This window comes from Jaculus jaculus, chromosome 14, assembly GCF_020740685.1.
Source record: "Jaculus jaculus isolate mJacJac1 chromosome 14, mJacJac1.mat.Y.cur, whole genome shotgun sequence".
NCBI classification, from domain to species: domain Eukaryota; kingdom Metazoa; phylum Chordata; class Mammalia; order Rodentia; family Dipodidae; genus Jaculus; species Jaculus jaculus.
In genome coordinates this window covers 8,419,439-8,442,764 of record NC_059115.1, presented here as the reverse complement: position 1 = coordinate 8,442,764, position 23,326 = coordinate 8,419,439, and the positions used below count along the sequence as shown (strand labels likewise).

General features: G+C 41.6%; 1 protein-coding gene and 1 non-coding gene across 2 annotated transcripts; both read left to right on the top strand.

The window, feature by feature from the left end:
- Positions 1–2,059: 2,059 nt before the first annotated feature.
- On the top strand, positions 2,060–2,190 carry LOC123454967. Its single transcript, XR_006633606.1, has one exon. It is a non-coding gene; the product is annotated as a small nucleolar RNA SNORA17 (small nucleolar RNA).
- A 10,160-nt stretch (positions 2,191–12,350) lies between these two features.
- On the top strand, positions 12,351–18,462 carry LOC101612939 (binder of sperm protein homolog 2-like). The gene is made up of 5 exons (XM_012952299.2): positions 12,351–12,397; positions 12,683–12,753; positions 16,263–16,295; positions 17,435–17,575; positions 18,311–18,462. The coding sequence occupies exons 1-5, from the start codon at positions 12,351–12,353 to the stop codon at positions 18,460–18,462; spliced, it is 444 nt and encodes a 147-aa protein (XP_012807753.2).
- Positions 18,463–23,326: the final 4,864 nt, after the last annotated feature.

The window sequence follows — 23,326 nt, the reverse complement described above, 5'->3', positions numbered from 1 at the left end:
TCAAGTCAACAATGAGGATTAGCCATCACACTGCATTTATATGAAGTATCTATACTAGGCAAATTCACAGAGGTAGAAAGGAAATTAGATGTTACCAGTGGCTAAAGTGAGGGGAAGATGGCATAGTTACTACCTAATAGGGTGGAATAACTTTTTGTAGATTTTTTTTTTAATTTTTATTATTTATTTATTTGAGAGCGACAGACATAGAGAGAAAGACAGATAGAGGGAGAGAGAGAATGGGCACGCCAGGGCTTCCAGCCTCTGCAAACGAACTCCAGACGCGTGCGCCCCCTTGTGCATCTGGCTAACGTGGGACCTGGGGAACCGAGCCTCGAACCGGGGTCCTTAGGCTTCACAGGCAAGTGCTTAACCGCTAAGCCATCTCTCCAGCCCGTGTAGATTTTTTTTGAAAAAGTATTTGGGGCTATAGAAATAGGTAAGTTGCTTGTCATGTAAGCATGAAGACCTGAGTTCAGATTCCCAGTACCCATGTAAAAAACGTGTTGGAAATATTGGAGATACTTATGTAAAGTTATAAAGGTAACTTAACATCACTGATGTACACTTACTTTAAATGGCAAATGGAATATTTTACATGCATATGCATAAGCACAAGTTCTAAAATAAAACAATATTCTGACAAAGTATAAATTCATAACAATTGAATTCAATCTTTAGAGGAAGGAAACTCATGCAGTATTTTGAATGTGTTAGTGTACATGTATGGCCACATAGACATATATGTTTTATTAAAATTAAATTTGTAACCTGTGTCTTCAGCCATCTGGATGGAGGAGGTGTCACTGAGGGTGGATCCTGGGGGCCTGCCCTAAGACCTGTTTGGAGGCAAAGTTGAATTTCAGACTAAAAGTGTGGGGAGAGAAATTTGAGCTCTGGGAGTCATCATTGTCTGTGGTGATGGCTGTTTGTTTGTTTCTCTGCTTGAATATATACAAGGGAGCCAAATACTTCCACAATTGATGGTACTTTCCCTGGACTCTGTAAGTCCGAAAGAAACTCATTCCTTCCATAAACTGTGTCTGTTGGATGGTCATCTCAGCAACACGGAGCTGAGTACAACAGCTATTAAGTTATAAAAATTAAATACAGTCCTTTGACCAAGCAAACACATCTGTCAGAAGACATTGTCTCCCACATGGAGGCATACACTCCTATACTTCTTATCAGCCTCTACAAAATTAAGAATTGTATTAGGTTTATCAACTCTAATACTACCATCTTTGAATTGATCTTAGACACTCTGATTTGTGGCTTGTTGGAGAAAGTGATATACTGTATAGGATTGTCCCATTTAAGTCCAATATTATTACAGACTCCTAAACTTTTCTTTCTTTCATATTATCTTCTCTTGCAGAGGACAAGAGAGTGAGTATAGAACAATGATTTAGAACATGACCACGGACCCTTCTTCTCATACTTTCTAAAGGTGTATGGAATTGGTGGATTTCTGCTCTCATACTTTCTAGCTTTACAAAATTGGTCATATCAGGCATGACATTAGCCTAGTTGACTTATTTCCTTATCTATAAGTGGACGTTAGTAATAGTGTTCATTAACTGCTATGGTTTGGATTTCTTTTGGAGACAGAGCCCCACTCTTTAGGACAGGCTGCATTGGAACTCACTATGTAGCCAATGCTGGGCCTCAAACTCATCATGGAAATCCTCCTATCTCAGCATCCAAAGTTCCCCAGGTTATAGTTATGAACCACCATGCCAGGTTACTATGGCTTCAATCTTTTTGTTGTTGTTGTTTATTTCTATTTATTTATTTGACAGTGACAGACAGAGAGAGAGGAAGAGACAGAGACAGAGAGAGAGAGAGAGAGAGAGAGAGATTGAGAGAGAGGGAGAGAATGGGCGTGCCAGGGCCTCCAGCCACTGCAAACAAATTCCAGACGTGTGTGCCACTTGTGCATCTGGCTAACGTGGGTCCTGGGGAATCGAGCATCGAACCGGGGTCCTTAGGCTTCACAGGCAAGTGCTTAACCGCTAAGCCATCCCTCCAGCCCTCAATCTTTAAAAAAACGAAAACTACTGCCCCTAGAGGCGTTGCAAGTGTGGCTGCTGTGTCACACCTGCGTCAGTAGGTGGCAGAGAGGAAGAGGCTATGTCTACGCTCAGTGTTCTGACCTGTGAACATCTGAATGATTAGTAGCCTGACACCCCATGTTAAAATAAAATAAAATAATTAAAAAAAAAACTGAGAGGGTCGAGGAGGGGGAAAGGTAGAGGAAGGGAGAGTAATAGGGAGGTGGGGAGGGAGAGAAAATGAAGGAATGGCACACCAAGGCCTCTGTGCTGCTGCCAAGTACAAATGCATGTGCCACTTTGTGCATCTGGCTTTATGTGGGTACTGGGGAATTGACCCCAGGCCAGCAGACTTTGAAAGCAAACATGTCTAACCACTAGGCAACTACCTGGTTCTTATGGAATCTTAAATGTCCTCTAAACATCTGCCAGTTACAGTTGCTCAGCCTGGGGTGTCACTGGAACTGATGGAAACTTTAGGAGGGGGGGCCTAGGGGGATGAAGTTAAGTCATTGGGCGGGTAATATTGAGAGCCTGGTCCATTCCTCTTTTCCTCCCTCCCTCCTTCCTTCCCTCTCCCCAGCTCTCTTGCTTCCCACATACATACCATGGGGTAAGCAGTTTTGTGCTACTATGTGCTCAATGGGCAAGACTGAGCATAGACTGAAATGTCTGAAACTGTGGGACAAAATAAATCTTTTCTCCTAGAAGTCTTCCAAATTTCACTCTCTGGAGACAAGCAGAATTAGCTTCTGGGAGTCTCTGGTCATATCTCCATCGATAAACTGACGTACGATTTCGCTTTGTGTGTGCTTCTGTTTAAAAACACATGATGTGATATGTACATATGTTTAATATAATTAATTAAATAGCACTACAGTTGGTGCCCGGACAAAGCTTCTCCAGAGCAGGTGCTTTCTCCGTGAGGCACGTCACAGCCTCCCTGTGCTCAGCAACACCACGCTGTGAACTGTGGCATTGCCCTTAGGAGCTATATGAGCAGTGAGATCACCAACAAAATGCAAACGTATGAATAATATGGCATTGAAAAAGACCCGAGAAAAGGCCACCCATTTGCAGATGAGACCTCGTCCAACCCCAAATAAACAAAGGAAGCTTGGATCCATCCAAGAACTTTTAGTGATAAGTAAGTACAGATAGGTCCAAGAGAAGAAAGGAGCCTGGTTATCTCAGGTGTGCACCTGAATTAGATGGCAGGGGATATTTCTGTTGTGTTCTTGAGTGTGAGTGTGTGTGTGCACATTGTGTCTCTGTTGCCCTCCACTATTTTTTCTTTTTTTTGATATTTTTATTTTTATTTATATGACAGAGAAAGAGGGGGAGAGAGAAAATGGAGGCACCAGGGCCTCCAGCCACTGCAAATGAACTCTAGACCCCTGAGCTCCTTGTGCATCTGGCTAACATGGGTCCTGGGAAGTCAAACCTGGGTCCCTTTGGCTTTGTAGGCAAACACCTTCACCACTAAGTCATCCCTCCAGCCAGCCCTATTTTGTTTCTTGCTGTTTTTTTTTTTTTCAAGGTAGGGTCTCACTCTAGCTCAGGCTGACCTGGAATTCACTACATGTCTCAGGGTGGCCTCCAACTTACAGCTATCCTCCTACCTCTGTCTCCCAAGGGTTAGTATTAAAGATGTGAGCCACCATGCCTGGCTCCTATTTTCTTTGTTTAAGTGAGGTAGTGTCTCTCTCTGAACCCAGACTTCACCATTTCGGCTGGTCTAGCTATCCAGCTTACCTGGGGGATCCTGTCTCTGTGTCTCTGCATTCTGAGCCCTGGGTTTACAGACAGGTTGCCACACCCATCTAGTGTTTATATGAATGCTGGGGGTTCAAATTTCAGGTACTCAGACCTGTATGGTGCATGCTTCATCCACTGGGCCATTCCCTAGCATGGGAACAGGATTTTTCTATTTTGAAGTCTGTAGATTTCCGGCAGTCTTATCTGTATTTATAATAAAAACTCATTATTACTTGTACTGATAGCAACAGCCGTGGTAGCAACAGTTAAGTGAAACACTTCCATGTCACTTGCTGTATGCCAGGGCTTGTTTAAAGTGCTTCACATACACTTACCTCTACGAAGCAGCAACTTGATGAATAAGGTTCTATTGTTATCTGATTGACCATATCAGGAAAGTGAAAAATCACAGTTTTTTAGGTCATATTGCATGTGGGAAACTATTAGAAGAATCCAGGCAAAGAGTGACATAATTCTTGACATTGAGGAATTTTTATTATGATAAAATATCTCCAAGAAAGACATGAGAATGATGATCAGGTGTTGTCCATGAGGCTAAACACACTCTAATTACTTTATATTTTTTAATTTGGTGAGAAGTTGGCAGTGCCCCACATATGTAACCAGCACACAGACACTGGTGATAAACATACTAACAATCCACACATGGGGCATTCCCTCCTTCCCTAATTCATCCAGGATGACTATTGGCACATTTAAGGTGTTGTTGTCAACGAATGCCTAAAATCATGTCTCCACTCCTTGAAAGCAGAAGTACTGAGTGCGGTATGAGTTGGTATAAACACATAGGCGCTAAGGTTGGCAATAGAAAAGATTTGGGTATCACTGTCACCTATCCTCTGGCAGTCATGAACAGCAGAAGTATCTTATGATGTGTGTGCAGCCAGTCATGACCATCAGACAGAAAGCCTTCATTTATGATCACTCAGATCATGCCACACCTAACTGCTTTATCCACAGTATCCTCATCCTCACACCTATGAGGAAGGTGTGGTCCTTTGTGTGTGTTGTATGTATGTGTATGTGGGAGTCTTACAGCTTCCAGGACTTGCTGGTTTTTATTTACTTTATCATCTATCTATCTATCTATCTATCTATCTATCTATCTATCTATCTAATCTAATCTATTATCTATCCAATCTGTCATCTATTTATCTATCATCATCTATCAATCATCTATCTATCTTATCTGTCATCTATCATCATCTATCTATCTATCATCTATCTATGTATCTATCATTTATCTGTCATGTGAGCTACCCTTGAGAATGAGGGTCAAGGCTTTTGTGACCATGCTCAGCTATTTATGTGGGTCCTGAAAATCAAATGAGTGGTTTTTCAGCTTCCTTAGGTCCTCATACTTGTCCAGGAAGCACTTTTAGCTGTCAAGCCATCTCTCTATCTCCCCTGTCCTCTCTCTCTCTTTGAGGCAGGTCTCACCCTAGCCCAGGCTGACCTGAAACCCACTCTGTAGCCAAGGCTGGTTTTAAAATCACTGCAATTCTACTGCCTCAGCCACCTGAGTGCTGGGATTAAAGACACAAGCCATCATGCCTGGTTGTGTCCTCTGCATTCTACCAGCGCGGACTACGCATGTGCTATGTGCTGTTTATTTAACTGGGAGGGGGGGTTGAAGAGTTAAAAGTTACAAAATCCCCCTCCTTGATAGATTTTTTTTAATGACGTGGAAGATAGGAATGGGGTAGCAAACACATTTATAGACATAAACCCAAATTATCTGTGGACACAAATGTGGATTTTATGTTAGGCAGAAATAATGTAGGGAATTGGGTGAATGGTTATAATATGGGAGTTACTATTCATTTTTTGTAAGTATGTGTGGTGTGTGTGCATGTTAACATGTGTGTGGGTATATGTGTGTGTGTGTGTGTGTGTGTGTGTAAACATGTAAAGGTCAGAGGTTCAAGTTGGGTGTCTTCCTCAAATTTTATCCAACTTTATATTGAAAAATAATCTTCTGCTTGAACCCAGAATTAGGCTAGACTAGCTGGCCAACTGGCCCTGGGGATCCCCTGCCTGCCTCCTGGACACTGGGATTGCATGAAGGTTTACATAGCCACTGGGAATGTGTGCAGGTGCTGGGAAACCCGAACTCATGTCCCCATGTTCGTGTGTCAAGGGCTTAACTAACTGAACTTCCTCCCCAGTCCCAGGAGTGAGAGAGAGGGTTAAAGGCCCTTCTGAGCACACGAAAAGATATCTTACCTTTCTTGCTTCCAAACACCTGACAGGAAGAAACTTAAGGGTAGGTTTATTTGGGCTTGCAGTCTGAGGAGATATGGCATGTCATGGCAGAGGTGATGGCAGGCAGTGCCACGGAGGCAGCGTGCGAGCCTGCTTCTCACACTGTATCTGCTGCCAGGAAACAGAGAGTGGGCAGAGAATGGCAACCCACATCCCACATGTATGCATACTTATGTGTTTGCATGTGTGCATATGTAATTTATGTATGTGCGTGCATGTATGTGTGTATGGCATACAGATAGATAGATATAGATTGTATCCCCATTAACTGTGAGAAGTCCATGATTTAAACTTTACTCTCTCACATTCATGCTCACATCTGCTACGTCCACGGCGACCTCGCCTTTGTAGCAAGCAGAGATGCTTCTGTACTGGAAGAGAGCTGAGGACAGAGGGCCAGCACTCTTCGGAGGGATGCCCCCGGTGACCCCTTGGCAGTCAGTTACTGTAATGGTTCCTGCTGCCCATGAACTCACGACGACCTAATTGCTGGCGCCAATGAACTGTTTTCTGCGTTCTGTTTCTTTCCTGCTTCCTTCTAGTTGTTTGTCAAAGAACAGCTAGTTCTACGCTATGCTTACTATTAATTCATGCACACAATCAAAGTACAAGGAACAATTTGAGTATTGAATGTGCCCCTCCTATGATTAGGGCAATGGAAAAAATGTATAACTCTACTAGGAATAAAAAATTAACTCTAGGACAGTTTTTAGATGGTGTAGAGTAGAAACAGCTTATGATGACTGAAGACAATACTGATCCTGAGAAAGTGAAAGTAGAAATGTTAATCGGTAATGTTCATAAGAAGCATGACGATTCTGCAGAAAAAAAGTTACAAAAGTTGGGGTATTCCCACCAGAACGCTTCCTGGGGGGTATGTTCAGTACTTGATCAAGGGCTGATAGTAGACTCCCAGAGCTGGGAACTACCTAGATCCACTCCCCTATGAGGGAGGATATGATGAATTCGGTAATAGATGAATGAATTATAGAAGAAAAAAAGGAGGCTATGACATTCTCTTCCATTTATGAAATGCTTAGCAAGGACACGTAAGCCTTGGTGCTTATACTCTAGACAAGAAAGAAAAGAATTCCTGGAAAACATTAAACCAGCCTTAAAATATTGGTGGTCTTTTGGATAGAAACACTTTTATAATGAATATGAGGATTATATAAATAATCTAATAAATGGAAAGAGATGGCTCTCTGCTCGGTTTATAAAAAATAAATAACCTATTGTTCACCTTACATCCCTTACCCCAAGCTTCTATTCATGTAAAGCTATAGTCAGTAATGCGAGACGTCCTCCTTAAAAAAAAAAATGGGTACATTTCCTGCCTGATAAATATTACATGGGTGCTTAGAATATAACAATACTTAAGAATGTTTAGATTAATGATTTCTGAGATCACTTGTTGGCTTGCTAAGTTTCCCTGTTCAATCTATATAAAACCTTCATAAAACCTTCAGTAAATTGCAGCAGCATATTCAACTTAGAGTGTGTCTGTCTGTCATTTCCTCGCCGAATCCCGAGTTCTCCTTGAGCCTTCGCCCTTGTTCTCCCTCGGTCCTGATCTCCCCGAGAGTCAGTCCGCGGCACACATCTTCTCCACTGGTTTCAGAGCTGGCTTTGCAAATGACGAAGTCCAAGCCCAATTCCATATTTCTGTATTTTCTGAACTCCATATAACCTGAGTCCAGATCCCAGCTGTTCAGAATCACTGCTGATTTTCATTGACATATTACTGATGCATCTGTACAGAAGCTCGGAGATCCTCTGCCACTTGGTAGGTTTTATCCATGGGTAAAACTTTTTAAAAAAAAAATTCTGCTCTAACCCACCTAGTATTGCTGGCTAGATACCAATTTTAGTTCTGGAAGGCATATTTTATTACATTTGACCAAGTGCCTCAAGACAAAAAGGACTGTTCAGTTGAGTGATAATGGAATAATGGGTTCTTTCTAATGTCCACCCAGTGCTTCCATAAGGTGAAGTGTTCTGGCCCTGCTCACAATGTCCTGAACATGCCTTTAGCATGCAGCACGAGGTGAATCTTTAGACTATTTCTTACTAACTCTGTATGTTTATCATGCTTTCTATTAGCTCATGAATATACAGGAATGCATCTGTCTATCATTGCAAGTAACTATGTCAATAGTTAAGAGAATTAGAAGAGTTTTCACCAAGAAAGCAACAAATAAGCAAATCAATCAATTAAAACATGGATTAAATTCTCTAACAAAAGGCATACCACCAGCCACAGATATTGGTCTACCAATAAAAGATACAGAAACACACCTTCAGTTCCAGAGATGTGTCCATCCTGCACTGGGGGTAGTTCTGGATTGGTGATCATAGTGTGATATAACAGTAATGGTAATAAGAAGAAGAAGAAGAAGAAGTAGAAATGCTGGGCTCTTATATTTGACCCAAAGCAAAAGTAGCTCTCCAAAGCCATTCAGAGTGTGTCAGAAACAATTTTGTCTTTGGGATAAATATGCTCTTGTTTTCCACACATGTGGGCTGGTTTATTCTATAACTGGCACTGCTTTGATGAGTTCAAATGAATAAATGGCTTTTCCTTGTAATTATGAAAAAGTCAGGCTTCCTGTAAACATACTTACCTCATAAGACTTCCCTATCTACAGGGAAGGGTAAAGGGGGAGGATTTGGACTCAGAATGCTTGCAAGAATCTATGATTTTTCCACCTCCTCCTGTGTCACTTAATTTTTTAAGTAGTTATTTTATTTTATTTATTTGAAAGACAGAGAAAGAGGTAGATTAGACACACACACACACACACACAGAGAGAGAGAGAGAGAGAGAGAGAGAATGGGTGCACCATGACCTTCAGCCACTGCAAACTCCAGAAGCATGTGCCACATTGTGCATCTGGCTTATGGGGGTCCTGAAGAATTGGATCTGGGTCCTTTGGCTTTTAAGGCAAGTGTCTTAGCCGCTAAACCATTTCTTCAGCCCCTACGATCACTTAATTAATGATGTTGCTGATTTAACCCTCAACTTCCCAGTGAAATAAAATATACAACTCCTGCATTAAGACATTTTTTCTGAGACTTCTGTGAGTCTCTTTTGCTCCTGATGCTAATGGGGATCTTCATTATTACTGGAAAAGCTGGAGGTGGGTAGGGATTAGAACAGTTCAGCAAAAGTATGAAAAACTACTCATTAGGGCGAGGATGTGGCTTTGTCTGTAGAGCACTTGTCTAGCATTCACAAAGCCTTGTGTATGGTCCCTAGCACTGCGTGAACTGGCTGTGGTGGGACATAGCTGTAATCTCAGAACTTGGGAGGCATGAAGTGAAGAAATTCCAGGTCATCCTTGGCTGCATAAGATCTCATTTCACAGAAGAAAAGGTCTCTGTGTAAGAAGCTCATCTTCTCCAGACTTCATGCCTTTCTCAACATTTCTGCACTTCTTGGATCCATCCACATGGTTGCATATAGGGTTTAACTTAAATAATGTCTGACAAAAAAAAACCCTGTTCTCTCTCCATCATCTCCTCTCTCCCTCCTCTCCTCTCTTTTTCTTTTCTTTACTCCCTCTTAATTTTCCTTCCTCTCTCCTTCCCTCCCTTCAAAAGATTACCTCTGATTCACAATAGTCTGAAAGAAATAGCTCAGTCCTTGAAATCAGACAGGTCTTGATATTATCCAGAACGAACCAGTATGGGGCTGTGGAAGTAAGTGAAAATGTCTCTCCAGTTGACATGATTTGAATCAGATGTTCCCACAAATTCATGTGTTCTGAGTGCTTGGACTCCAGATGGTGGTAATTTGGGACTTGGAGCCTTGCCAGAGGAGGTGTGTTGGGGTGGGCTTTGGGGTGTTATAGTCAGCTCCCCCTTGCCAGAGACTGGCTCACTCTCCTGCTGCTATTTTCCACCTTCTGTGGGGCCGGGCTCCTCCCCAGTGGGTCAGTAGTGCTGAGGAGGGACCAGGCCCGCTGGTTCCTCCCAAGGGGTTGAGGAAGAAGGGATGAATGTCGGACGACTCAGAACCTCTCCTAGTCACTGGAGAAAAACCACACTGTCGAAGCAGGAACTCGCTTTATTGTTACAGGTGGGTGCCTATATAATATTGAGAACGAAGGTGGGGATTTTAGGACGGGGGAAGAGGTAAGGGCCAATAGTAAACTGTGACTATTGAAATGATAATTCCAGCTCCTGTGCAGAAGAAGCAGGCAAGAAGCCATTAGGCATCTTGCTGAGTCCTAGGTGGCCAGAGACAGGTCGCCAAACTTTAGCTAGGCTCAGGAAGGTCCACGAGGCCTCGCCCCCGGGCCTCTCAAGGCCAACACTGTGGCACAGGTGATGTCCAGCCTCTCTCATGCCATGCTTCCCCAGCCACCATGAAGCTTCCCCTCAGGACTGTAAGCCAAAACCAAAGCTTCCCTCCCATCAGCTGCTTTTGGTTGGGTGCTTTTTCCCAGCGAAGAGAAGGTGGCTACACCTCCAGTCTCATCTGCAAAGTTGAGAAACTACAAAGATTAAAATAAAAAATTCAAAAGATTTTTTAAAAAAATACCCAACATGCAACAAAGCCAAGAAGTCCCTGACAGGACAAAGCAGAGAACTCTCCCATATTAGTTCATATCTTCGCTCTATTATGTGATGTTATCTCCCAGAGCCTCAGCCTATGATGGTATCCTTCACCAGCTACTGTTGGAGGGTATTTGATTTTGTGCCAGCCCCCAACAAGGAAGGATTGTGGTAGAGTCTCAGTTTCTGGAGCCTGAAAAATACCTGAGCTACTTCTGAGTCCTGAGACTTTGGACACAAGGAATCCCTTCCCAAGTCTCCATTGGGATCACACCGAGGTCCATCGGGCCAGCTGCACTGGAGACACATGCCTCATAAGAACACTTGTTTCTCCACTCTCTTGTTTTCTTGGTTTTCTACTCCACAAGTTCCCTCTAGAAGTGGAAACATGGGAACAGCATTCTAAAGAAGACCAGGTATGTATCCAGCACCTGGGATTAGACTCTGACCTTTCCACCTGCTGGCTGACTGGATACAGACAAGATGGTTGGCTTATTACTTATGTCTCTAGGAGGTTAAAACTGTTTTTGTCCTTCTCATGTACCCTTACTTAAAAAAAAATGTTAAGTAGGGCTGTAAGGATGGCTTAGCAGTTAAGGTGTTTGTCTGCAAAACCAAAGGACCCATGTTCAATTCCCCAGGACCCATGTTAGCCAGATGCACAAGGGGGTACACACATCTGGAGTTCGTTTGCAGTGGCCAGTGGCCCTGGCACACCCATTCATTCTCTCTCCCTCTTTCTCTGTCAAATGAATAAAAATAAAATATTTTTTACAATGTTAAGTTGCGGTGGTGCATGCCTTTAATCAGGAGGCAGAGGCAGGAGGACTTCCATGAGTTTAAGGTCAGGCTGGGACTACAGAGTAACAGTCAGCCTGGGCTAGACTCTACCTTTGGGGAAACAACAACATGAACAACAACAAAAAAAAAAGCAGAAAAATTCAATCAAAAGGCAAATTATATGAATTGTACTGAGAGTACTGAGGATAATATGAGGCAATGGTCCAAAATGTTTAGAAAATATTGGGCTCTTTCAGAGGGCTTATTACAATGCGTGTGTCTGCATAAGCCCTCAGAGTATCATCAGGTCACAGTATGTCCTTGATGGCTTATATTTCTTTCTTTATAAAGTTTTTATTAGCATATATTAATGGTACCTGACACTGTGTTTCATTATGGCATTTTCATACATATGTGTCATATATTTTGATCACATTAACTTCTTATAACCTTCTTGTGTCCTCCTCCTGCCCATCCCCTTCTTCCCAACCAGCTCCCCTTAGTTTGCACGACTTTCGCTTTTTTGTTCTTTTCTTTTCCTTTCCTCCTGTCCTCCTTTCTTTCTCCTCCCTTCCTATGTCTTTTCTTTCTCTTTTTCTCTCTTTCATTCTGTTTTCTTCCTTTCCTTCTCCTCTTTCTTTCTGATGCAATGAGTTTTAGGGTTGCTTACAGTAGAATGTGTGAGAGTATTTTTTTTCAGAGAATCAGGGGCACCTTGTCAGTAGTTACACAACTGAAAATTATGTCACTCCTTCCCCACACCCAGCGACTGCCAACTGCCTTTCCCTCCCCAAGGAGGCGTCGTGTCTCATGTGCCTCTTCCTTCTCCATGACAGAATGCTGATAGGTCCAATCTTGTGCAGGTCATGTGCTTGATATCACAGCTGCTGTGAGTTCAAAAGTGTAACAGCCATGTCGTGTCCAGAAGACAGCCTTCCTCCAGCTTCTGTCCCTGTTTGGTGATGTTCCCTGAGGCTTGGAGAGTGTAGGAGGTTTTGTACTTCTAAAGCATTCCAAAAAAAAAAAAAAAAGTGATTGTGCTGGTCCAGAGATCATACTTTCAGAATGAAACTAGAGAACATTCTAAGATGGATGTTCTTAATTTTTCAAAAAATACTCTGAGATTTAGGACAAAGGGGCAATCACAGTGGAAAAGGTGTGTGTCAGAAACCCAGAGTAGGAGGAGCAGAAAGGGACAGTATAAAGTCAGAGGCAAGGCTTGCTCTGGCATGTGCCGTCCGCAGGCCACTGGAGGTGATGAGACATCTGGTGGGCTGGGTGTCACTAGCTGTCTGTATGCATGGGCTGAATGCAGGTGAGGTGGACAAGAGGGGCAAGGGGTGGGAGGGGGAGCCCAGATCAAGACGGGATCGAGGCATACTAGAGAGCAATTGCCCATTACATCTTTCCAATACGGTAAATATAGGATGCTGGTGGGGGTGGGGGGGCTGTGTATTTCACTCTGGCTCTTCCTCTTGTTGAGCACAGAATAGTGACTTCCTGTGATGGAGCCTCACTCTGCTTATCTGCATAAACAATTATTACTGAAGAAGGAGACTATTATGGGCTGTTTTAGAAACTTCTCCAAGGTTGGTTGGTAAGAAAGAAAAATACCCACTGTGGACTCAGCTATCTTTTCTTTCTTTATTAGTTATGTACATACTCAGTGTGTAAACAGCCATGTGGGTACCATTGTTAGCCCCCTCCCTGTCCTCCCTCCTCTGAAGGGACCCCCCTGTTGGGGGTTAGAACTTACTAACATCTGCCTACTTGGATATTCACAGTGCCTGTTGTTTTTACGAAATTTGCATGGGTTACTTGTGAGGCAGATGGCTGGGTGACTGGGGTCAGGTATAATGGAGGGGTTGGATTTTATATCCTCCCTTTTACAATTAATTTGAAATTCGAACCATACAAATGGACTCCCAGAATATAAATAGAACAAGTGATCTTGTCTCGCGTGGATGCTGTGGGAATTCAAGAAGGAAGAGCTTCGTAATGGCTGTTGCCAGGTAGCTGTGTACATTAGGCTGTGTAAAGTGAGTTTTTCATACACAGAAGCTTTGAGGAGCAGAACATGGGGGTACACTGTGTCCAACAAAGAGCATATTAGAATGGATTTTAGTTCTGTTTGGTTGCTTCCAAAAGGTTCAAGACTCATCCAAGATAGGATGCAGTAGAAAAGGGGGCCAACAGGGCTGGAAACATGTCTTAGAGGTTAAGGAGCCTGAAAGGGGGCCAATGTCATGACTGGATAGCTTAGGAAATCTCGAGTACAAGGCGGCAGAGTACACAAGCAGAAAGGGTACCCAGCGAAGAAGCAACATTTGCTCACTCTGACTAAGGAAGTTGGGCCATACCTCGATGAGGCATTGTTTTTCCCCCCACATTTGCACTAAATTCCAAAGGACTCTTATTGTATCCCATTGTATCATGGGTTGAGTCCCCTTCTTCTGAGAACATTATTCTGTGAGATTGTTTGCATCCAGTAGGAGAATAACATATGCTGAGCCGGCTTTCATTGTCTCCATGGGCATGGGAGACAGCGTGGTGGGGCTAAATGTGATCAAAACACATTGTTTACATGGATGACATCAATAAATAAAAGAGCATTTGACAACTAGTATAGAAAGCATAGGTTTTATTATTGCATTGTCATACGTACTTTGGTTTTGTTGATCCTCCCCCTCTACTCCCCTCACTTGCCCTGCCCCCTTCTGCTGATCACTTTCCTCTCTCAAGCAGCCGCTGCATTGCTCTTAGGTCACATATATTACATTACCATCTCCCCCACTAAAGACCTGTATTTTCAGGGCTCAAGTGATGGCTCAGAGGTTAAGGTGCTTGCTTGCAATGCCGGGGTTCAGTTCCCCAGTACCCACATAAAGCCAGATACACAAAGTGGTGCACACACCTGGAGTTCATTTGCAGTGGCAAGAGGCCCTGGTGCATCCATTGTCTCTCTCTCCTCTCTCTGTGCTTTCAAATAAATAAATAGCCCATATTTTCTCTCTCTCAATCACTTTTCTACTTTCTTGGCTTATACACAACACCTCTCGTACATACAACAATTCAAATACAAGATTGGAATATAAGAAAAAATATATGGTATACAACACATTCCCTCTCTTGCTGTGGAATGCCTTCTACCACCTTAGGAATCTGCGAACAAGAAGGTCATCACCAGATTCCAGATGTGGCCCCTTGGCCTCGGATCTTCAGATCTGTGTTCCCAAGTGAACTCATGTTTTGTTCATGATTTATTATGCAATCCTCAGTTCCTGACACCAGGAGACAGACCAATGGACTTGCTGATACCAGTTCTGTGACTGTGCTTGATTGTATACTTGCAGCATGTCCTGAGATGGCATCACCTCATGCTTCAGAAGTCAGCCTTGTCTGATCTTAAAACTACTTCCCACCAGCCAGTAGCCACGTTATTTCTAGCAAGTGGCCCCTCTGCGCTTTATTTTTTCATCTGTAAAATGTGATATGCTATGGGCTGTATTAGAGTCAGGGAGGCAGATAGAAATTGTAACCTTTACATTGCAAGGCTGCTATTAAGACTGGATGAAGGTAATGGCCAGAAAACAATTTCTGCTCTTGATAGTCTCAGGATAACCTTGAGGTAGCTGTTCTCATTAAGAGGTTGGTATAACAAAGACACTTTTTATACAAGATCACATATAATAGAGAGAATGAAAACTTCAAGGGAAAGAAAAAACATTGAGGCTTTTGGAAACATTCAGTCTTTGGCACTAAGCAAGCAGGTTGTTTTTCTGAAATATTAGCATGGGTGTAAACGCTAATAATTCCCTATTACTTTTATTTATTTTTATTTTTTTATTTTTGAGAGAGAGAGAGAGAGAGAATTGGTGCACCAGGGCCTCAGCCACTGAAACCAAACTCCAGACACTTGTGTCACTTAGAGGGCATGTGCAACCTTGTGCTTGCCTCACCTTTGTGTGTCTGGCTTAAGTGGGATCTGGAGAGATGAATCTGTGTCCCTAGGCTTGGCAGGCAAGTGCCTTAACTGTTAAGCCATCTCTGTAGCCCCTCATACTTTTTAAATCACTAAAGTTGTCAGAATCTCAACAGAGTTACTTGTGTAACTACTGACAAAACTAAAACTGAAATCAATAAATGAAGTTTTGAATGAAGAATTCTCATGAGGTTGCTGCACAACACTATCAAAAAAGATTCTATCAGAACAACAACTGTACGTTTAATGCCTTGCCAATCACATTTTCTCAGCAGCTGTCACTCCCTTGATAACATATTTATTATGAATCCTTGTGGTCATCAAGTACTGTTTTTATAATTACTCATTTATCTGATAATCCTACTCAGATTTTGCCCTTAAATTTTCCAACTTACTTTAGTCTCCTTAAATACAGCCATTGGTTATTCTGGCATGAATATTCTCATTGCAAAGTTCTGATATTCCCAAATAAATCTCATTATTCTTTGGAGAATTTCCATGTGACTGTTATTTAGGTTGACAGAGTTATTGGTTTTCAGTGAATGAGTCCAACCTAAATGGCATTGAATGTGAATGTGGTGGGTTGACACTAACCTACTCATGGCATAGTGAGTGAGAGCTTATATATTATAATAAATGGAATTTTCTGGGCTGTCACACAAGCCCAACTTGAAATGTTTATATCATCCAAGATGCCACACTGTGGGAGTTGCTACAACAAGGGAAAGGTTTGCTAGGTGAATATTGAGGTGTATTTTACAGTTATATTCCTGAGAATGCAATATTTTAGGAGGGGAAGTATACATTTTATCCACTCTTTTTTATTTCTTTTTTGCTTTCAGAACTGATCTCCCATTTACATCCTCCAATTCGAGGTAAGGAGGCCATCTCTACTTGATGGCATCTCAAATGTCCACCTCCAGCCCTTAAACAATATTAGAATGCAGAAAATTCCTATACTTCTCTGTCATTTAACTCTTTCCTGTGTAATTCTTTGGGTGCCAAGGGTTTTCCAGGGTCACAGGAACCAATCAGATATTGAAGATCTTGTTCAGCTAGAGATTCAAGGTTCCTTCTTGCTACTTAAGAAACATACTCTCCTCCATTGCAGCTAAAACAGGACATCATATGGCCTTATTCTCTTTGCTGTTTATTTAACTTTTTCTTGACAAATAATGATTATATTTGTATGCATCAAATGTGATATTTGGATATAGATTCACATTGTGGAATGATTAAGTAAGGTAATGAATATTACTGTCATCCTACAAACATAAACTTTTATGGAAAGAATTTAACCACTTCAATGCCACTTCTTATCCCAAGAACAATGAGATATCAATAGGTTAATGGCAGATTCAGGTTAATAGTTAAGAAGGATCATTGTCTCTGTAGCCTAGGGGGAATAGATTGAGTTACTGCTGCAGAGAAGGCAAAATTCTAGGTGGTGACCCAGTATATAGAGAAATATACATGCATGCCTTGGAGAGATATTTAGGGGCTAACTTTGGAAGGATAGATTTTTTTTTTTTTTAAGGAGGGGCAAAAGAAACAACAAGAAGAATTCTGGAGTTTAAGCTCTAGAAAAAAAGATATATCATTGCTAATGGACCGTTTTCATGAGAAAGCCACCAAGACCAGCCTGTGTCCAGCTCTAGGTGGAAATAAGACTCCCCTGGATATTTGCTTACATTTTCTGCCATGAACAGGAAAGGCGGTGAGTGAAACTGGGTACATGTGCTAGGTAGGGGTGAAGAGATAGCAAGCGCAATGCTGCTACTTAGATCGGCATTCTAAAGTCAATCCTCAGCGAGGCTTTGTGGCTTTATACCTGTAATCTCAGCATTTGGTAGGCTGAGGCAGGAGGGTTGCTATGAGTTAGAGGCTAGCCTGGGCTACCTGGTGAGTTCCAAGCCATCCTAGATGACAGAGTAAGACCTTGTCTCAAACAAGCAAACAAAGTTAATTCCCAATGTGAGCTTGCCATGCACTCTGCATATGTTCTCTTTTCCAGATATTTCTATTGCTTCCTGCATCTTTCCATTTATATACGATGATGAAATCCACTACAATTGTATCTCCACCCACAGTGACTTTGACTGGTGTTCTCTTGACTTTAACTTTAAAGGAAGATGGCGATACTGCACAGCAAATGGTGAGTACTCTACTAAGATTTTATATATATATATTCAATGTCCCAGACATAGTTGATAGAAGCTAGTAAATGGTGGTTGGTCTCTTAAAGAACTGAGTATAAATGCTGACTTTTCTACATAGTGTTTACAATTTGAAAACATACATTTTACCAGTTACCTTCTCATTGCTAGGACAAAATATTTGGCCAGAAGCATCTTAGGGAAGGAAAGCGTTTGTTTTAGCCTACAGTTTATATTTTTAAAGCAGGATCTAGGTGTAGCCCAGGCTGACATGGAATTCACTGTGTATAGTCTCAGGCTGGCCTTGAACTCACAGTGATACTCCTCCCTCTGCCTCCCCAGTGCTGGGATTAAAGGTGTGCACCATCATTCCCAGCTAGCCTACAGTTTTGTGGGGGAAGTTTCATCCTGGAAGGAGCAGGAAGACCAGTATCATATCATCAAATTAGCAGGGAGGAAGTAGCCAGGAGAGAAAGCAACCTGGGTTGGAGGGTCACTCCTCAAAGCCCATCCCCAGCAACACTCTTCTTCAAGCAAAGTTCTTCCTTCCTAAAGATTCCACAGCCTTCCAGAACAGTACCACCAGCTTATGGATTCAAACACCAGCCTATGTGTATGTGAGGGGTCTCATTTTATATTCAAACCACTGTAGGTGTGATGTTCTATGATTTTAGCTGTGATTCATCTGAAGACTGCATTCATAGTTCCTCCCTTCACCCACCCTTTCTCCACAGATCCTCCCATGTGCACCTTCCCTTTCCTCTTTAGAAAAAGGACCATTCACAATTGTACCAAGGAAGGCTACATTTTGAATCGGAGTTGGTGTTCATTGACAAAAAATTACAACAAAGACAGAAAGTGGAAGCAATGCTCTCCTCTGAAGTAAGACATGGGGAGGAGGGCAGAACAGCATCTTATCAAATGGCTAAGTGGAGCAACCCTTTGAATCGATACAAAAGGGGAGCAGACTGTTGATAAGTTAGAGGATAGGTCAGTAGACATTTCCTGTGAAGGAGCCACTGTGGGCTATGATAGGCTTGTCAAGCTATGTGATCCCTGTCACAAACCTTCTGCTCTGCCAGAGTAGCTCAAAGGTAGCCACAGGCAGAAAAACTGGGCACTGGAAGATTGGCAAATTTCATATGTTGGTATATATTTGCATACTATCTGATAATCACAGTCATGTGTGTATTAGTTACTCTACTTATTGATGTGATAAAAAAAAAAGTAATTTCAGGAAGGAAGGATTTAGTTTTGGCTTATTGTTTGAGGGTTATACTCCAACATGGCAGGATGGGGCCGTGTGTGACGGGTCACTTTTTGTCTGCAGTCAGGAAGCAGAAATGAAAACTAGAGCTCAGCTGACTTCCACCTCTTCCCCTTTGTCCTTGGTCTGAGACCACAGCCCATGAGATGGTGATGCCCACCCTCAAGCTAGGCCTTCCTTCCTTAGTTCTACCTCTCCAGAAACACCCTCATTAACACCCTCAGAAGTGTGTCTCCTAGGTGATTCTAAACTGAATCAACTTGACAACGAAGGTTAACAATCACAGCACACATGCCTTACATTCAGTTTAAATAACTTATCTTGAATGGCAAAAATCAATGGAAAGCAAATGCTTAAACACTGGAGCCACACATAACAGGAGGAGTGAAATGTCATTTTCTTTCTCATGCTCCTACTCCCCTTCTGTTCCCTCCCATAGAGGAAAAGGAACCTACAATCCAGAGTGTGTTCCCCCAGGGTGCTCTGTGTGTTCATACTGTACACATGCTTTTAGGTTATTTTAAAATGCCAATGAACTCTACTACTAGTACTTCCATTACTTTTTACTATAATTATTATTAATATTATTATTATTCTCTTTGTCTCATGACTTGCTCATCATTTAAAAATATATTATGAGCTGGGCGTGGTGGCACACGCCTTTAATCCCAGCACTCGGGAGGCAGAGGTAGGAGGATCGCAGTGAGTTCAAGGCCACCCTGAGACTACATAGTGAATTCCAGGTCGGCCTGAACTAGAGTGAGACCCTACCTCAAAAAATATATATATATATATAATATAAAATATATAGATAATATATATGTATATAATATATATTATATATAATAAAAAATATATATAATATATATATATTATAGATATTTCCCAAGTAAATCCATCAGTCTCTCACACCTTTAATAATGATTTTATTGGATTTCGTAACATTAATATACCATTTTCTTTTCGAGTATGTTTTGATATTACTATGACCAAGTGGGTACCTTACATTCTGGCTTGGAAGGAACTGTGTGAATTACTTTGTTTTAAATGGAAAAGTTGCATAAAATAATGAGGTCAAAGTATATGCTCATACTTTGTGTATGTGAAATCTTAAATTAACTCCAAATTATCCTACATCAGTATTATGCAATTATGAGAGTTCTGTTTAAAAAAATATTCTTTCTTGCCGGGCGTGGTGGTGCACGCCTTTAATCCCAGCACTCGGGAGGCAGAGGTAGGAGGATCGCCATGAGTTCAAGGCCACCCTGAGACTACAGAGTTAATTCCAGGTTAGCCTGGACCAGAGTGAGACCCTACCTTGAAAAACAAACAAAAAAAAAATTCTTTCTTAAAATGGATGATCAATGAAATAAATTTTCTTGAAATGGTAGATAACTTCTGTAATTATAATAATAATCAATAATGATATATTCAATTTGTGAAGGAGAAACAATTGTCCCCCTGTGGCCCTGACGTCTTAGATGTCTTTGTCCTCCTTTCCCATGGACTCATGATAGCCAGTCCTTGACATCTACCTGATCTCACATTTGGGAGCAAAGATGACCATTTATTAGGGAGTGAGACAGAGGTGACATTGAGCTTGGAGGGGCAGATAGACTGAGGCACTCATTCTAACCTCTACTTTTTTTCCTCTACAGTTTTTAGATAATTCTGGGAGGTTTCTGAAGAGACAGAAGTTACAGATTTATTAGCTGCCTCTCAAAATATAATCATACTTGTTCCATCATGGTCAATTCTGCATAATAAATGCTTGTTCACTTATCTGCATGGGTGACTCATCTTCTTGAGCAAACAGACACCAAACAAACCAGAGTTAAAGTGCAGTGATGATGAATAAACACTGACAGATTGAGTCGTGTCCAGAAGGTGTTTGTGGAGAAGAGCTTGCATTCAAATTGCCAACAGAGCAATCTCAGTGAGTTACCTAAATTCTCAAAATATCTCAAGCTTTGCTTCATACAATATTATTTTTTAAATACATTTTTATTTTTATTTTTTTTTAAAATACAGTTTCAAAATCTTGACTTGAAATTTACATGACATACAAGTCTCTTGAGGTGATAAATTTAACAACATTTAATACCAATGCAATGTTGGATAACAGTCATTTTTCACTGATTCCAAAACATTTCCCTCTCCACAGAAGGGCCTCTGTGCCCACTAAACAGTAACTCCCCATCATTTCCTTCCTCCAATCTTAGCAACCACATTCTTTCTTTCTTTTTTTTTTTAATATCCTTGTCAATTGTGGATGTTTTCCACAAATACAGTATGTGAGATTTTGTGCCTATTTTCCATTACTCAAGCTAATGCTTTCAAGATTCATCCTCATTTTCCCAAACTGGTCCTTTGTTCCTTCTTATGGTTGAATAATATTACAATGTGTCCATACACTAATGTAGCTAATCCAATAACATATATATTGTTTTTTATTTCTAACAACTTTATATATGGATGCAATGCATTTTCATCACACACATCCTTATTACCCTCCTCTCTCTCCCTTTTCCAGTCCCACTAAATCCCATCTTCTTCCCAAACCATTCTCCTCCTGCTTCGTGTCCTTTTTGTGACTCACTGAGTTTAACAAAGGTTGTTTTCATGAGCATGGGTGTAGCAGACAGCTTCAGGTTCGCTGAGATGAACTTCCAGACCAGGCACAGTTATGGAGGAAGGGATATTTACTGAAGCCTACAGATTCAGGGGAAATTTCATATTGGTAGAAGAAGCTGGCCTGACTTCACAGGTCCAGGCAGAGAGAGAGAAGCACAAGCCTAAAAGTCAAAAGCCACACAGCACAGCACACTTCAAGAACTCCAGCTATACACACTTTGCATATCTTTAGATTGAAATCTCAAACCCACCACCACACCTTAAGATCCGCCCAGTGATACCCCTCCAGCCAGTTGGCTGCAGATGCAAATTACAAGCTAATAAAACACTGACTATGTTGGGGGCCATCTATTCAAACTACCACAATGGGTGAGGTGTTATCTACTAGAGGTTGGGCAACTCACCAGCGGCTATACCACTGAAGAACACGACCATGTGTCCCCCAACAACCATCAACTGCCAGTGGCTCCTTGGAGAAGGTAGGTCTCTATGAATTCGTCTCCCATCCACGATGGACTATTTATGAGCTGAATCTTGTACAGGCAACCACAGTTGTAGTGAGTTCATAAGTGTTATGGCAATGTCACGTCCAGAAGACAGTGTTCCACAGAATTTCTTTCCATCCTCCAGCTCTTACATACTTTCCACTCTTCCCTTCCACTATGTCCCCTGAGTCTTGGACATGGTGATTTAGGTCTGGGAACTCAATAGTCACTCCCAATCCAAGGGATTTTGATCAGATTTACAGAACCACTCCTGTGGAATGTGTCTCAAATTCAATCAGAAAGCAGTTGGTTACTCCCATCACAATGATGCCATTATTGTGCCAGTGGGCACATATTTCCTGTCAGGTTGGTGGTGTAGCTCACAGAATAAAATTATTGACAAACTCCTCCCCTCAAAGCCTGCATAACACCTTCAGGCAATCTGAAAGCTAATCAATATTGAAGATGCTTCTCTCTCAGTTCTTTCTTGATTTCTGTGTTCTGAAATCAGAGTGGGTTGTATCTTCAGAAGCAAGGACCTACCATCAAGTTGTGTGGGCAACCAAGAGCAATGCCCACAGCTGGTATTGTTTTGAAAGCCTCTTGGTTCTCCTTGACCAACGACTCCTACAGAAGTAGCCCACACCTGGCTTTGGGATTTTGTTTACTAACCTATGGCTTCTGGGAAGAGCCTGGTCCATCAATGTAAGGTACTTAATTTCTAACTCTTTTAAATATTGTATTTCAATTATATCATTGTATTCAATTATATGAAATAGGAGGCTCCATATCACTTTTTCAGACATCCTTCATTTGGCTAACACAATCTTCCACTCCTTTCTCCACCCCCATCCGTGCTTAAACATTTACACCCCAAGTACTTCCTCCTTCTATTTTTATATCACAAGTGTTCTACTATTTCCCTTAACTCAAGGTCTCTCTCCATCATGACCTCTTTCTAGCTTCTTGGACCCTACAAACCCTTACTTCAACTTAAGCACACAAAGCTAAAAAATAGAGATAAAGATGTTCATATAAGAGAAAACGTGGAATTTTGCTTTCCAAGTTTGGGTTGTCTCACTCAGTATAGTAGTTTCTAGTCACATCCATTTCCCTGAAAATTTTATAATTTCATTTTTCCCTACATTCAAATAAAATTTCATTGTGGATATGCACCACATTTTCATTATGCATCTATCAATTGATGCACATCTAGGCTTGCTCCATTTCCTAGCTACCGTGAATAGAGTGGCAATGAGCATGGACCTGCCTCTGCAGGCTACTGAGTCCTTTGGTATGTTTAGGAGCTGGGTCATATGATCAATTTTGGCTGTTTGAGAAACCTTCACACTGACTTTCATAGT

Bases quoted from the DNA above. Each gene is read 5' to 3' on its own strand.
- LOC101612939 (XM_012952299.2), top strand. From the start codon at position 12,351: ATGTCGTGTCCAGAAGACAGCCTTCCTCCAGCTTCTGTCCCTGTTTG. The intron at 12,754-16,262 runs GTGAGGTGGACA...TTTTGCTTTCAG, and splicing joins TATGCATGGGCTGAATGCAG to AACTGATCTCCCATTTACAT. The intron at 17,576-18,310 runs GTGAGTACTCTA...CTTTCTCCACAG, and splicing joins GCGATACTGCACAGCAAATG to ATCCTCCCATGTGCACCTTC.